The sequence below is a fragment of the Argiope bruennichi genome, chromosome 5 (assembly GCF_947563725.1).
Source record: "Argiope bruennichi chromosome 5, qqArgBrue1.1, whole genome shotgun sequence".
Lineage (NCBI taxonomy): Eukaryota > Metazoa > Arthropoda > Arachnida > Araneae > Araneidae > Argiope > Argiope bruennichi.
In genome coordinates this window covers 43,387,799-43,404,937 of record NC_079155.1, presented here as the reverse complement: position 1 = coordinate 43,404,937, position 17,139 = coordinate 43,387,799, and the positions used below count along the sequence as shown (strand labels likewise).

The 17,139-nt window shown below is 29.5% G+C and overlaps 1 protein-coding gene across 1 annotated transcript; it reads right to left on the bottom strand.

Annotated features, from left to right (window-relative positions):
* Positions 1–728: 728 nt before the first annotated feature.
* On the bottom strand, positions 729–16,163 carry LOC129968975 (LIM/homeobox protein Lhx4-like). Its single transcript, XM_056083359.1, has 5 exons — positions 16,079–16,163; positions 14,580–14,757; positions 12,853–13,070; positions 9,554–9,699; positions 729–1,024 (listed from the first exon to the last, which is right to left on the bottom strand). Exons 1-5 carry the CDS (start codon positions 16,134–16,136, stop codon positions 773–775), a joined length of 852 nt encoding a protein of 283 aa, XP_055939334.1. The 5' UTR covers positions 16,137–16,163; the 3' UTR covers positions 729–772.
* Positions 16,164–17,139: the final 976 nt, after the last annotated feature.

Sequence of the window (17,139 nt, the reverse complement as noted above, 5' to 3'; positions counted from 1 at the left end):
ATTTTTATTTGAAAAAGCTATTATTTAGTATTAATAATTAATATTAAATTCATTATCTCTCAGTATTAATCTCTCTTACCTATAAATACAATGAAAAGGCAGTGTGAATTAAAATCTAGTTATTTAATAGTTAATTTTTTTAATGACTCATTATATCTCCAAACACTATTTGTAAAAGAGTCAAAAATGGATTAGTAAAAATGATTTAATTTTTGAAAATTTTTATTTAAAAAAATTTAATGCATTTTATATTCAAGTACGTGGAAATTGTTTCTGATCAACTTGATCAGTTGTATGATTTCGTGTGAAAAACTTGCAGAAACGTTCATGAACTTGCTGTCAATATAAATATGATGTCGAATTCTATGTCAATTAAAAACAAATATCTTTAAAAAATATATTCTTGACAGCTGAAAGAACTTTTTTAAAGCTCAATTTGAAACAGGTATGTAATTCATTTTTTATATATATATATACTTATTTACCTTGAATAGACTGCAAATTCCAATATATGATAAATATAAAATTATTTCCTTTCAATTTTTTTTTTTAAATTGTCATAGTTATTTTAGTCCTTTGTATCATGTTAAAAGAATTACAAAAATGTTCTGTATCGATTTAATCTGAAATGTAAAAATTATACATCAAAATCATATGTAAATGTTTGACATTCTTTTTCTTTAGTTTTAAATTTTATTTTGCATGATTTGGAATTCTGTACAGCCCTTTGCTGAATTTTAGAACTAAGTTGAAAATGTAAAGAATTCTGAAATTATTTTTTTCCATTTGTGTAGCAAAATATCTGTTGAAATACTGTCAGTCTAAAATCAGAAGCTTGAAACAGCCAGTCAGCTAAGTTTCTATCATAAGGTCCATTCTTATGTTCTGTTTCTTCTGGACTTTCCTGAAGATTACTAGACTTTATTTGTTGTACTTTATCTGTATAGCATTTATTTTCCCAATATGACTTTTTAGCTTCTTTCTTCAGGCGTTTTTCTTTGGCTCTTCGGTTTTGAAACCAAACCTAAAAAATAATTTCAATCGTTTCATTATTCTAATTGTCTTCGTTCTAATTTAAAAAAAGAATTCTTATTGAAATTAAGATTTATTTTGCGTAGATGTATAATGATCCTCCCCTACCATTTCGTAAAATTTCATATAATAGGATAGAAGAGAATGAGCTTAACAATATGAATACTCATATGAGCTAACCAATAAGATGTCACCAATTTAGATTTTAAAGCAGTGAGAGATAGAAGATGGAAATTACTTTTTAACCTCTGGCTTGTAAGGTATCACATATTCACTATTAAATTTGTTAATTCAGTTGGGGCACAAATTATTATTATCAGTTATAAAGAAATTACTGATAAACTTGTCTACTTTGAGATTATTGGAACATTTACGAACGTGAGTGAATCTTTCACATCTTGCAACATTTTTCTCGCTTGTCCAAATCTGATTTAAACTAATAGATCTTCATGGTGAAAGTATTTTACACAATTTGTATTTGTACAATAAGTATCATACAAATATAAATAAACTTTTAAAAGAGAAATGATTTGTCATACTAAGAACTTTGATTAGTAAAAATAATGATTTTCTTGAAGTTTATCATAATAAACATTGCAGTAAATAATGTTCCTATAGAGAATCTACCATACATTTTTAATGTGTAGTGTCAACTACTTACCAAAATGGATAATAATTATGGTAAAAGAGTGACACATATATAAACTGGTATTTAATATCCTGGTAATTAAAATATTGCACAATAATGAGTAAATTTGTATGCACTATATCTTTTTTTAAAAAAAAATTATGGTAGTATCAAAATAAGTCTATAACGACAACATAATTAAAGAAATTATATTAGTTATGTCCTTATAAATTGATGTTTTTTAGTTTCTATAATGGCAATTTAGAAAGTAAATTCAACGGATTGCCATCTGGAAATCCATAATTTTGAGTGTGTATGTTCTCAAATCTAAAATTTCCAAATTTCTAAAAACGTTGATTTTTTTTTTTTTTTTTTTTTTTTTTTACTTAAATATATTATTTAAAAATTGATTATGTGATATCAAAAAAAAAAAATAGCATATCTTTAATAATTAATGGACTGACTGTTGTGCATGTTTTCAAATGTTATTTAATCTCATTATATAAAATTGTATGTGAAACTTTCGGCATATGAAGTGTCTCTTAAAATCTTATTGATTAAGATATGAAAGATAGTTTATTGAGTTAATTGCTAGCTCACTAAATTTTTTACATTCTATAAACCATTCTCTTACTTTTGGTAGTTCTACATTATAAATATTCATTCTTGAAACAAATACTTAAAATTGAAAACCACTGCCTACATAAAAATGTATTAGTAATGATACAGAACTTTAAAATATTAGCTAAATATTAACAAGATTTCAGAACTTAAACAGTTTTTTTTTCAAAAATAGATAGTTGGGTACCTTTTTAGTTACTTAACCTTAAAAATTTTCTTAAAGGTTAAGTAATTAAAAAGGTAAGCAATTCTGTATAATCAAACAGTGATTAATCTTCATTATTTTTTAAATATATTTTTTACTTTGCTAATGAAATTGTTTAAAAATATGTATACACATTTATATTTATGCATCACAGTATTATCTTGATTATTAAGTCAAATTTTTACTCATGCAAGTTTTCCAGAATTTTTGGAGTCACAGTTACTCTTTTAGAACTTAAAGTTACTCCTTTTCTTAGTGATGAATGACACTCACAGCTACAAAACCTTGAATAATGAACTTTAGTAAGCCAAAGAAAATATCATAGATAGATTTGATTTTTTAAATTTTTTTTAAAATTTAATACCCATTGCAGTGGTTGCAAGATCTATATGATATTTCTAAAAAATTTATAATAGATAATATCTGTTCCCTACTAAGCTTTCTGTGTAAAGAAAGAATTAAATTCTATTACTGGGCTTCAAATAGGAGTTAATTATGTGTTTTTTATTTGATAATTTATCCATGGAAAAAAATTAACAACAACAACAAAAAAAAATGCTGTCTTACAAGCATGTTTCACCAAGAAATAATTTATTTAGATGTTGCAGCCTGAGTACTTTTTTTTTAATGTATGATTTTAGCAATGAATTTGAAAATTCCACATTTCAAATTTGTATAAATTATAGATAAGTTGAACTTTATTCTCTGAATATAAATTGCAATTTATATTCAAGTTTCAAAATGTGCCATAATTTGTTGTTTTGAAATGGAATATTTGGTGAAATATTTAAGATCAATTACAGAGAAAAATTCTGTAATAGTGACGAATCTTAGTTTGCTGTACAAAGCAATCCTTTTTAAAGAACAACTTAGCAAATAATTTTTGAAAAAATCTTGCTAATTATTTAATAAGAAAGCTTAACAAATTTCAGTCAAAGTACCCCAAAAAGATGGAACCCTGAAACAAAATGCATTTGTAAAAGATAATTTTAAAAGTGAGATTATCATCAAAGCTCGTGATAAACTTATTGGAGTTTTTTACCAATATGGTGAGTGTATTTGATATAATTTATGAATATAACCTTCTCACTTTCATTCTTTTAAATTTAAAATATTATGCTTTTTTTTATATCACAATGTGCTTAAAATCAAAAGAAAATAGTGTTATATTCTCTAAATGTATTCTTACTTAAAATGTCTGGCTTATTAATTATATTTGTCAATTTTACATCTGTTGAATAAAATATTTTATATTTGTTTTCTGAATTTATTTATCTTTAATTGTCTTTGGCACCAGCTGATTTGCAAGAATTAATGATCATTAAAGCTTTGAATGAAATACTTTGTTAAGTCAAAATATTTTTAAGCTTCAAATTTTGATAGACATATAATTCATACTATTTTTAAAAGCCCTATGCTGTTTTGTTCATTTTATTATGCATTTCTCTTATTTTCTGTTAGCTCCCCTAAAATTTGAGCTGTAAATTCAGTCATAATTGATTAAGTTCAATGAATACAAAAACATTTTTACTGTAGCCAAACACGTTTCAATATTAGTACAAAAAATAAAATCGTTCAGTATTGAAATTTTATATGCTCTATAGAATTTTGTTTTTATAATTTATACAATATCTCAAACAAATTGTTCAGTAAAACTTTTTATTGTTAATAAAAAATAAAATAGAAGAAAGAGATAAAAAAAATATAGAAGGCTGGGCACAAAGTGGACTTGTTCAATGTGACATTTAGAAATATATGCTGTTATTAGATCAACATCAAAAACAAATATGTACATCTAAGTTTATTATAATCTTTCAAAGGTTATAACTAAAATTGTTTTTCATAACTGATTTTTGCAAATAATTGTTTTTAAAATTGTTAAAATGTAATAGTCTGCAGTTTTGATTACTGTGAACTGTTATTATTTTTTTTAATAATAAATTGATAACTAGCTGACATTATCAATTATCGGTTTCATCAATAGTGGGTAATTTCATTATTTGCCAATCAATTTCAATTAAATCTTGTATTTGGGTTTTAATAATCGACTTCAAAGTATTTTTAAACTTCAAAATTTTATAGACATGTATCTTGTACAGTATTAGAAACCTTATCAATTATGTTCATTGTGATGTGCACATTTCTAATTTTTTTGGTCATTTCACCTAAAATTTGAACTTTAATTTGAAATAAGAAGTGATTAAAGTAATGCAATAATTTTCTGGTTGAATCGAAACATGCGCATCTCTACTAATCTTCTCTTATAATAAAAATGAATGTGTGTGTATGTTGGTGCTCTACAGGCCAAGCTTTTTAATTTAGGTTTTCCAAATTTGGTTCAGATAAATTTTGGAGGGCGAGAATGTGCATCTTGCTTTTTCAAAAATTTCTACTGAGTTTTTAATTAAAAAAATAAACTATATATATATATACATATATATATATATATTGGCTATAGCTTCCGAAAATATTTCTTCTCAAAAATGACTTTTATGCTAATTTAAAAAATAGATATATCTTTTCAGTGATGGCAATTTAGTTGCTGTAAAATTCATTAGTCTAGATTTAATTAACTATTAGACATATTTTTAAATATATTTCACAACAGCATTTTTTATTGTTATGAACGAAAGCGGAATCGTTTTCATTATTCCATTAAATATTTGACCGCATGATTCTTTTTCATTGTTGAAAGCTAAAGAAGAATACTGTATAATATCATGTAGTTTCCAGGACGAATAAAAAAGGTGAAATCACGATACAACTAAATAGATTTAAAGATAAACCGAATATAATAGAGCTAGAATGTCATAGAACTGGTCTCCATTGGAAAATTTTATATGTACAAGGAATAGAAAGTATGCAAAGCTATTAAAATAACACAATTCAGGTAATTTGATGGAATCATAAATGTGACGTTCTAACCAAACGATCTCACTGAAACTAAATATAACTACTATATCTGGCGAATCAGTTGGCTGCCAAAGGCTAATAATAATACAATAAATATTGTGTGTTGACTCTCTATAGGCTTTGCCACATATAAAACTTGGAAGATGAAAATGTGCACTTCTGAGTGATTTTTAAAAATTTTTATTATTTAAAAATTAAACTCGTTTTGGCATTATTTCGCAATAACTATCGCACAAAAATGAATTTTATATCATTTTAAAAATTCGATTTTTTTAATGATGCCGTTTAATAATCGTGCGAACTTTGCTAAATTTCACAATTTTTTTATTTTATTTTTGTATTTGTCTAGTTCCCAATCCATTATTACCCTGAATTTCAAACCGTTTTCATTGTTTCACCTACTGTCTGCTCACATGATTTTTTTTTTTTTTTCCCCATTATTGAAAGTCAAAGAATAATTATTCTGTTTGATATTTCTGTAGTTTACGAGACAGATATAAAGGCGAAGTTACATTACCTTGAAATTTATAAGATAGATGGATTGCACATTTTTAATAGCACCATGATGTCATGGAATTAGTCTCCGTTAGAAAGTTTCATGTGCACAATAATTAGAAATTAAGAGAATTAAAATGACTTTAATGTCAGATAGTTTGTTTTGCATGAAATTATATCGAAGCGATTTATCTAATATCAAATATAACCAATATTCCCGCCGAACTATCTTCCCGCTTGAAGCAACTAGTAGTAAATAAAGATAAAAATTGCTGTTCTTCACCTTATTTAAAGACTGTGTTTTAAAGTGTGTGTATTGTTAAGTACTCTAGTATTTCAAAAAGTTATTCAATGAAAAATTCACTGATTGAACAAAAAAAAAAAAAAAAAAAATGTGTAAGAAAGCGATTCAGGCAGAAAGAGCTGCAGTTTTATACATCCGACTATATAAGAGAAAAGAGCAGGGAGATTTAAGAATAGTCATAATTAATTATTTTGTGAATTCAAATCATAAATGTAAGTACAACGAAATTTCAAAAATTTTATTAAAAGCCTCTTATTCATCTTGAAAAAACCAGATCTACATTATCGCAATGTAAGGAAAATTGGAAATATTTATAGCAACAATGAAAAACGATTTAATTATTTTCATTTATAGCAGATTGGGATAAAGTAAATTTAAAATATGTTTTTAAAGAACAAATAAAAATTATGCAAATATACTGGTATCATTGAAAAAAATAATTTTTTTGTATTCTCATATGGTATAAAATTTATATAATATTTTTAGCAGTTATAGTGGGAAAAAATGCCAAAATTTGCTTAATTTTTATTTAATTAAAAATGACAGAAATCGCCCTATAATGTTCTTTCCTACTCTTCAAATTGAATCTTTTACAAATTCGGAAATTCTTGCCCATTATGTAACTTCAACATATGTTAATCTAACTAAAATGAACCTACCTTTATAATATAAATCTTAAATTAAAGGAGGCGCCTTGTATAGCCAGAGAAGTAACGTATTCCTGTAGTAAAGTGACTGTATTCAATTTGACAGAAGCTGCAGCGCCTTTGCTACTGGTGAAAAAGCAAGAATTCCCGAAAAGACGGATGCTTCAATTGGATATAGAATCTAAATGACGAAATCATCAATTCCTGTATTCCTGACTTAAATTTTCTTCCGAAATAAATTTCGGAAGGATATTCGCTGTAAACCTAAAGAAGAATGGGAGACGATATTCCTTTGCTTTCAGATTATGTACAGCGTCGCAAAGGAACCTTTGTCAGAAATGTTGATATTTTCTCTAAGTGACCTCATATTAAGAAATTAAACATATCTCAAATGCGGCGAGAATAGTCCGGAATAGAAGATATGTCTCTGAAAGCTTTAATAAGGACAGTTGTTGGTCTCTGGTCTTCCGAAAAGCGCTAATGGAAGATCCAAATATTAGAATTCTGGAGAAGAAACTAAAATCGGCCTTCTTGGCAAATCTTCCCTGATAGTCTTGGTCACAAAATGATATTAGGATCTTTGAGACTCCTTACATTTTAAGGATGGAGTTTCATATCATCAGTGGAAGAATAAAGATGGAAGCGCTTGTCGGTGGCAACTGATTTTCCAGAAGAGTTCTGCTACAGACTCATAAAAGCGCAAATGGGGGACATTTTGAGTCATGAAAACGTTAAATAAAATTCGAGAGCGATTTTACTGAGAACTACTTCGTGCCGACTTTGAGAAATGGTGCAGAGAATGCCATGCTTGCGAAATTCGAAAAGAATCCAAAACAAGAACTAAAGATCGCTTTCAGTGCACCATTTGAAAGAATGGCTTTGGATATTTTTACGACTTTTCTTGCTAATTTCAAATGATAATCGGTATATTTTAGTATTGATGGACTATTTCACCGAATCGCCAGAAGCAGTTTTAATTCCCGATCTGGCGCCTCGCTTCTAGCTGAGGTACTTGTTCGAAGCTGTATTTTGTGTTGTGTTTTGCTCGTGATATTATATTCAGATTAAGGCAAAAAAAAAAAATAATAATAATAAATAAATAATTCCTCGCTCCTTTTTAAGGTCTGCGAACTTTTGGATACACATACTAAAATCTGGACTGGCAACATTACATCTCAAGTTCGATGATATAGTCAAAAAATTAAATCGATCGATTTTAAATCTTTCACTGTTTGTTTCAAGGAATCAGACTGATTGGGATGCACATCTGTCACTGTTTCTCCTAGCATATTGGAGCAGGCCCGTGAAGTGACTGGGTGAACACCATTGGAGATGCTCTTTTGGGCGAACATTGCGATTTCCCTATGATATCCTCTTTGGACAGTCGAATGATACGCCTCCCTCGCCGAATGAATGAACACATGAGGAATTTATAGCCACGGTTGGAAAATGCACACACGTTTGTCAGAGGCTGACTTAATCTGCCAAGCGTACGAACGGAAGCTATAAGAAGCCGGTATAACAGAACTGGCAACAACAGAATATTCAGGTAACATTTGGTGGTGGGCTGAGCAGTCATTCTGTATTAAATTACTTGATTAGTCAGGAGTAGCCGAATCTAGAGAGCGCTTTGAACTGTAACAGCTGTTTACTACTGCTTTGCTGCCTGCGTTTGATTAAACAATAAATTATGTAAGTGTTGTACACTTGTTCAGGTGATTTTCTTGTATTCGCTTCGAACGTGTTTTGTTGTCTATGTTTTCGTGTAGAATCTTTGTTATTTGAAAAAAAATGTACAAACCTGGGAAAAATTAAAAACAAGGGAGTGGGAGAAAATGCTAAAATCATCTCAACGCATTATCAAAGGAATGTTTTACGTCTGATATTTAAAGAAGTTTTATTTCTTTATCTCAATAACTTTCACGAGTAAAACTTCGTCAAAATAAATTTATCAGTTATATTTCTTATACTCAATTTTTCGCTTAATGGGAAATTGTGAAAACCCGATTTCTTTGAAGATTTTGAAGAAACGACATTTATTTTTTTTAACGAGTAATAATTCATAATAGATCCCTGTTTATAAATTTTTTTCATCTGAATAACATTTTTGAAAATTATTTGTATACCTTTTGTTACGAAGAGAGACCTCTAATATATATATATATATTCAATAAACTAATATGCTTCTATCGAGGCAACAAGAAGTGAAACTGAAATTTGTAAGCAGTCAATGGCAGAACGGAAGCAAATTTGTAACGGAGAAAAGGTTTAAAGAGAAAAAACAAATCACTTGCCCGCTTTTCAAGATGGGTCTGGTGGAATTGCAGCTCTGATAATTCATTGAGAGAAACGGGTTGTCTTTAATCTTCACAATCAATCAACTGACTACGCAATGTTCTTTCATGAGTTATCGGACGACTAGCCCCGATCTGCGTTTCTCTTGCTTGTTTATTTATTTGTTTTCACGTTTTAATTTATTTATTTTTCATATCATATTAATCATTGGATTCTTTGAATGGTAAAGTCAAAAATCTCTGAGTGGAAGAGTTAATAAATTAGATAAAATTCCAAAATACAATTTTAAAAACTAATTTCAGAGAGTGCCTTTTTGAAGTGGGAGTCAAATTGACTGCGTGTTCACTGGAGGGTCGCAGCTTTTCCAGGGAAAAAAAAAAAAAAAAAAGTAAGAACTTTTATTCACTCCTTACCTGCACCACTCTCATGTCGAGACCCGTCTCAGCTGACAGCTGTTCGCGGACATGCCGACTGGGTTTGGAACTCCTCTGGTAGGCCAATTTCAGGGCTTCTAGTTGGACTGTCGAGATTGTAGTTCGTGGACGTTTATTACCGGAACCTGCTCTGGAAGAACGTTCATCACGTTAATAATGTACGAAACTGCGATGAAATTATTTTCATTATTTACACTACTGTGAAATACTAAATGTATATGAAAGCCGCAGAAATGTAATGTAAAACGGAATCGCTCATTTTTGCCGCTTGATTTTAGAAAAAAGAATTGAGACAGTACAAAAAACATTTGCGGACTTTAAGAATTAGCCTTTAAGTGATACTAGTTTTATCTTCGAATAGTATTTTTTTCTTTAATGAATTAATTTTAAACACTTGTGTGACGATGTTTTTATTCTTAGAATTAAATTCAAACTAATTTTAATGTTTCAGCAAATCTTGCTCACGCGTGCTTTTGCCAGTGTTATGATTTTAAAAAAGTGTTTTCTTTGGACTTTAATTCCAAAGCAATATTTTCATTTTCGATTTTATTAATATGACAGTATTTTTAGGATGACATTTTTTCTGTAAACGTTGTACACAGTATGAAACGGCCGATACAGTCTGGCTGGACCAATCAAGACTTAACATTTGTCCTTAAATTCTATAGAATCCAATTTGCGGTCACACCCCGTAGTTCAAGACAATCTCCTTGTGCAGGGTTCCTGACATGTGATATGTGTATACCTGTGAATAAGCGAAAACAATATTGGTAATAGTTTGAATATATATATATAAATGATTAAAATAAAAAAAATAATATGACATTTTGCTGTCCTAAATGCGTGTGAAAAGTGACATTCTGAAAGCTTATTGAATAGCAGTGAAAGAAAAATGTTAAAGGCAGCATCTCAAAATGATTTTTTAAAAGTTTTAATTAAAAGCTAAGCGAAATGTTTACGTTTCTTAGTCATTACTTATGAAAATTTTACAACATAAATAAAATTTTTAAGCTATTAAAAAAGAAAAACCTGTCTTTCTAACAATGCTAATCTAATTACTATGGCATTTTTGACTGAATGTTGATCTTTTTTAAACATTCGATGTTTTAGCCTTTTTTCTGAACTGTAAATCTGTAAGAAGAGTATTTCGTAAAATTTTCAAGAGTATTGATTCCATTCCTTTTCAGTTGACATAAGTCATGGTGAGTTTGCCAATAGAAGGGAGTTATTTTCAACAGACCGATGGCACAATAGTCCGTAGTTGAAATATACTTCGGGAAAATATATATATATATATTAGCAGATGCATTGTCGAAAAGAAGAAACGCTTGAAATCTTAATGATTTATTTCATCGCGGGAGGCAGATTATGTATAAGGAAGACACACGCATATATATACATACACAATACCAATATTAATTTCCATTTTTTTTCCCAAGAGACAGTGTGATATGTTTCGAAGTATGACTTAGGGCTTTGTTGTGATGTAGTTCTATACTATCATATTATTGCGTATTATTATTATATTGATCCTTATTGTAGTTAAACTCGATTGGAGTAAAATTTCTCTTAATAAAACGTTGTGTCGATTTTTAACATTCTTATTTTTAATTTCCCATTTTCAAACTTATTTGCATTGTCCGAGAACCCTGGAATTATTATAAATTCTTTTTTGGAACTTTCTTTGCATTGACAGAACCAAGTTTGTCAATTTTTTTTCTCTTTGTTTTCGATAGAAAATAAACTTATTTTTGTTGCGTCATTTAGGTGAATACTTGCTTCATCAAGCCTTATGATGTATTTCCATTTATTTTCTGTTAAGTCGTCTTCATACAGAATTCTACAGACTTATTTGCGTTGATAACATCCTTGCAAAAGCTGGTGGAACATTAGCTTTTTTTAAATTGCAAATCTTAGTTTATTATTTTTGCTATAGATGTATTTAAAAGCTTTGCAATTGATTTCTGCGTCGATGAATTTTTCCTTATTACAGCGATTTCACATTAGAAATATTGAAGCTGTAAGTTAATTTTTCAGGCATTCGTTTGAAGATTTCTTACCATGTAGAAATGATAATCGATCTTTTTGTCCTATATGGAATAATTTCCCCTATTTTAGATTCTGCCCTTGTCGGAATTATATGTTATTTTACTACAAAGATAGAACGACTTTTGGTTGGTTATACCATGTTGTATGCCAATTTTGCATTCCTCTTAGCACTTCAAGATTGAAAGTTTTTTTTTTTTTTTTTTAACAGTAAAGCAAACTTTAAATTGGACTCTACCATTGCCTGAGTCTTCTCTATTAAGGATGAATAGAGAAAGACAAATTCTATTCAAAGTGGATATTATCTTGTGAGTGTTAGACAAAAAAAAATGTAAAAAGTAAGCCTTTTTCGAGCCTTTTGATCCTGACTATGGACTATATCTTAGACTAGGACAATGTATTTATTTTTTGTTCATTTTTCTTCTTTTTTTTTTATTTATATAAGTATATATATATATCTTTTCCTTAATTTTTTTTTTTATTTTCTTCTTGTTTTTTTCTATTTATTTTTCTGTTTGCTAATTGCCTACTTTTGGTATATGTATTTTATTATTTACTAATTATGTTTAAATGAGCCTGTTGAGAATCGTATGTAAGCTCTTGCTTACATAAGATTACATAAGCTCTGCTTGAACCATTCATACCTTCTCCATAGGGGCTTTTTTTTTTTTTTTTTTTTTGTAAATTCCTGCCCCTTTATTTATTTATTTTTTTATTTTCTTTGGGTTGGTAGCTACTTTTGCATCAAACACACATGAGCATAATTTTTTTTTTCGAATGGCAAGTTCTCTGACAGCTATTTAAATTCTATTTTGTTAAATTTTAAATATTAGATTTTAACTAGTGTAATGCCACTTTTGGCACACACCTAATCATCATGAGAATACATCAACATACTTTACAAAGTGTTAATTTTATCCTAATATTTTATAATTCATAAATTATTTATTTGAATTTATTAATAAATTTATTAACACGTTTTTCGTTTAAAATTTGTAATTATTAATTACAATTTTTAAAACAAACCTGCTGACTTTTCTCCCAGCCCAGCGACTCTATGCAGCTGTCGATTCGAAAATATTCCACCGCATTTTACATCTGCGTTTCCAGACACAACAACAAACGTAAAAGATCGATCGTCGTAGACTGACGAACTAACATCTAAAATATATGCACACCCTTTTGGTATGCCCTATATCATGGTTAAGATATTCGAAACTATAGAAACTTACCGTTGTCCACGATAGCCGTTGTAGACGCACTGTAATAGTCCCCTTGACAAATTAATTTCTTGTCCTCCATGAGAAAGAAATGGTCTCCCGTGGCCAGTTCCCTGCTGCACAAGTAACACGTGAAGCAATGCAGGTGGAAGACGAGGTTTCGGACTCGGCGGACTGTTTCCAGTGGTATGATTCCTTTATTGCATCCGCTGCACTGAGTGCCGTACTTTCTAATAGGCGAAACAATTTAGACTGATAGTATCATTCATTTTTGCATAATTTATTTTAATTTTTACTTCCTTGTAAAGGAAGTATATCAAAAAAAAGTATTGTAATCGACAAAAAATTTAGAGTCGAAATATTGACTATCTCCTGAACGTTTCAGATATCTCTGAATCTAAAAAAACACATTTTAGAATTATATCTGTGTATATGTAAATACGAGATCTCAAAACACTTTGAATTATATGAATGAACTTGTATATATGGTTTCTATTCCAAATTTATACTTTTCTATCAAATTTTGAACGAAATCCATACAAAAGAAGTCTGACTGTTTAAATATAAGGCAACAAGATTACTACAAATTAATGAGAGCTAGATAGATAGAATTGTTACCAAATTCTATTTGTCTAGCTCTCTTTAAATGCAATTTCAGCATCTAAAATGTAGATCCGTATCAAGTTTGGAACTAAATCCATCTATGAGTTGACAGTCTGTCAGTCTATATTTACATATACATGTAAAAGCAATAACTCAAAACTGCAACAATTTGGATAATTGAATTTCAGTATGTGATCTAGTGGACACAATCGAATATTTATTTCAATCGCTTGGAAATAAGGTATTCAAAATACACATTCAGTTTTCTGGTATTTCTGCATTAACCGCATTTCAGCAATTAATCTCGAAATATCACAGTCTAATAGGCTCTTTCTTTTTTTCGATAATAGCATACGGTTAATAACGCACTAGTTTATTTATTGAAGAATATTCGAGAAAGTTTCTGGGCCGTGGTGGCCTTGTGGTAAGGTCTCGGCTTCAGATTCGAGACCCTATTCTACCGAAGAACCGTCGTGTAAGCGGGTCTGGTGCACGTTAAATCTACCGGAGCCAAACGTTCTTCTGCTGGTGTGGTGTGGAAATTTTGAGAGGGAGGTGCCAGTTCAGATGTCGCTCTCATCATCTGACCACGGTTCAAATTACGAGTTCTGTCCCAAAATAGCATTGGTGTTGCTTTAAAACGGGACATTAATATAACGAAACGAAGCCAGAAGGTTTCCAAGAAACCACTCCCGCTAATTTTTGAATGAATTGGCTAGAATTCTGCTATGCTTACAGGATGAACATTCGATTTTTTGTTTTATGGTTAATCAAGGACAATTAGATGTTTTTTAATATTTTTATGGAAATCGTTCGATGGGTATATGGTAAAAAAAGTCCAACAAGTTATATATTTCAACGACAGCTACTCTCGCTGATTGTCTTTGACAATGCTAAAAATGTATCTCAACTACAACAAAACTTTGGAAGACTACTTTTTATGACTTTATATCAAAACAACAATTCACTTTGTTTTTATCTATCAACTATCTTGAAATTACTTGTGTTTATCCACTAGTGTTGCATGTGAATAGTGATTGAAAACAGGATGTGATTTCATATGGAAAAAATGCTTGTTTCAAATTAATAAGATTTTCTTTTATCAATTATGATAAAAGAAGTATTCCATGGCTTACCTGTAAAAATGTTCATGGCAGAAATTGAGTGAATCCCTGCTGTAGCATTTTTCTGTGAGAGGCGTTTCGCATACTGAACAACGTAAACAGTTGGCGTGCCAAAGTTGGTCCTTGAGCTTCATCATGATCCGATCTAATAAAGGATTCTGGCACCCCGCACAACGTACAACTAATTCACCTGTAAAAAAAAATTGTGTTTAGAGTAAGAAATTGCATTCATTTTTTTATTTTCTTTTATATGTAGTATAGATCGTTCACATTTTTGGAAAATGTCTGTCTATCCGTTTATGATAACGATAACTCTAAAACGATTTGAGCTAGACGATTGAAATTTGGTATATGGTCTTTGCACCAAATACGTAGCTTTCTATCGAATTTTGAGTAAAATCTGTTGAGAGGAAGTCTGTTTGCCTGGCTGTTCGAATATATAACTGCATACGATAACTACAAAACGAAGAAAGCTAGATTGACAAGTTTCGGCATATAGATTTAACATCTGTAGTGCAGACGCCTATTGAATTCTGAGGTAAATCCAACTATGGGCTGATTGTCTTTTGGTCTGTATTTTCAGAAAAATTTAAACGCGATAACTCAAAAATAAAAACTTATCAAATTTGGCGTGGGATTTTGTGACTACAAGTGTAGTTTTGTGCCAAATTTTTATTTCAATTGGGTTAGAAAAACGCATCTGAAACACAAATTCGATTTTCGGATACTATAAACGGCATGCCAGGAATTCATCGCCAAAAACCTCCAAAATTAACATGATAGATTTAGTAAAAATGATAAATTCAGGATAAAAGTTAATATTTCTGAACTATTGTACGCCAATGCCGTGTAAGGCGTTCTCTGGTATGACAAATTTGTTAGACAGTATGCGAGAAAGTTTTGGGGAGACCATTGCCTTGTGGTTAAGAACGAAATAATAAGGTAGTTTAAGTGGGATATCTAATGGGATGTTAATGCTCTACAGTTCAGACCGTTTAATTTAAAGCTACCAAACTTGGCACACATATATTTTGGAGAGAGGGAATGTGCACTTCAGAGAGGTTTATTTCACATTTTATTTATTAAAATTTAGAGAGAATTTGGCGTATTTTCGCTGTAACTTTCGAAAATGTGACAGCGCAAAAATAATTTTTGCGTAATCTTAAAATTCGAAAAGTTATCTTTTCCATTACACCAATTTTTTTGCAATAATATTTTAATTTCAATTTTTAATTAATTAAAAAAATATTTAATGCATATTTTATAATAAAATATTTCATTTCTTGAAGTAAAATTCAAATTCTTTTAATGCTACTAACATTTCTCCTAGTTATTTTTTTTTTCCATACTAAGTGGGTTTATTGAATTTTTTTAATGCAATTTCCTATGTAAGAGCCAAAGAATCGGACATTAAGGTTGAGAAGGCATTCAATTCTTCAAATCAGAATCATCACAGTGAGTTAAAACAAATTCTAAAATTAAAATATTAGAAGCAAAATTAGTTACTCAACCTTTATGAAGCATATGGTTTTCAGTTAGGAGATCAAGAAAATCCTCGGCAGCATCCATCGGGTCCTAAAATTTGTTAAATGTTCAGCTCGAAAGAACTTCATACTTATTTTCTTCTTTAATCGATTTCTTGCTCCTCCCACTAAAACTCCTGTCCAATCAGGCTTCTGTCCGTTCCCAAACGATTTTAATCATAAATCCAAACACATGAGATTATTTTCCTTTTAATTTCTTTCTTTCTTTTTTATTTTTGTTCTGATGATAGATTTTTATGTTTCCGAGGGACGATGAATACCAAATTTTCAGGTTTTTGTTTAGTTAAGATGGAGTTAGCTTTTAAAATTTCTGTCAAGAATTTTAGGTTATAGACATTATTCTATATGGAATTTTTTAAAGATATTCTTTTTGATGCTGCCGATGATGTTTTGCATTTTCGAATAAATCAACGCTGTTTTTTTTTGTTTGTTTGTTTAGATTTTTAATTTTATAAAATTAGTGAATTGTCAACTGTGATTTTAAATTTCGCTTTCTGAACATTTCTAGAAGTTCTGCGATATAAATCAAAAATTAGTGCAACCGTTAAAGAATGAATAAAGAGTATCAATTTATATACAGCAAACTTCATAAATTTGTTTATAGTTTATTAACTAATTTAAATTTCAGTAAAAAAAGCAAACAATCGACTCATTTTACAGAAAATTACAATTATGATATATAATTACAATTGTGTTATGTAGTCGTTACGATCATATAACTAATCACATTTAATTCGGATGTGTAGCTCAAACTTTAAATAAACAAACCGGAACTAAGTGTGACTAGAATTTTAATTAATCAAACTGAAATCAAAGTATGACTGTGACTTTAGTTCACTATACCGGGACAGAATGTGACTAAAAATTCATTTAATCCAATTGGGACTAATGCATGACTAGCACTTCAGAGAATCGAATTGGGTCCAAAGTTAAATTGCGCCAACTTGTTTAATGTATATCACCTGACTATCATGAGTATTAATAAACTCAATCCATGTGATATCAAAACACATAACAAATATAAATGC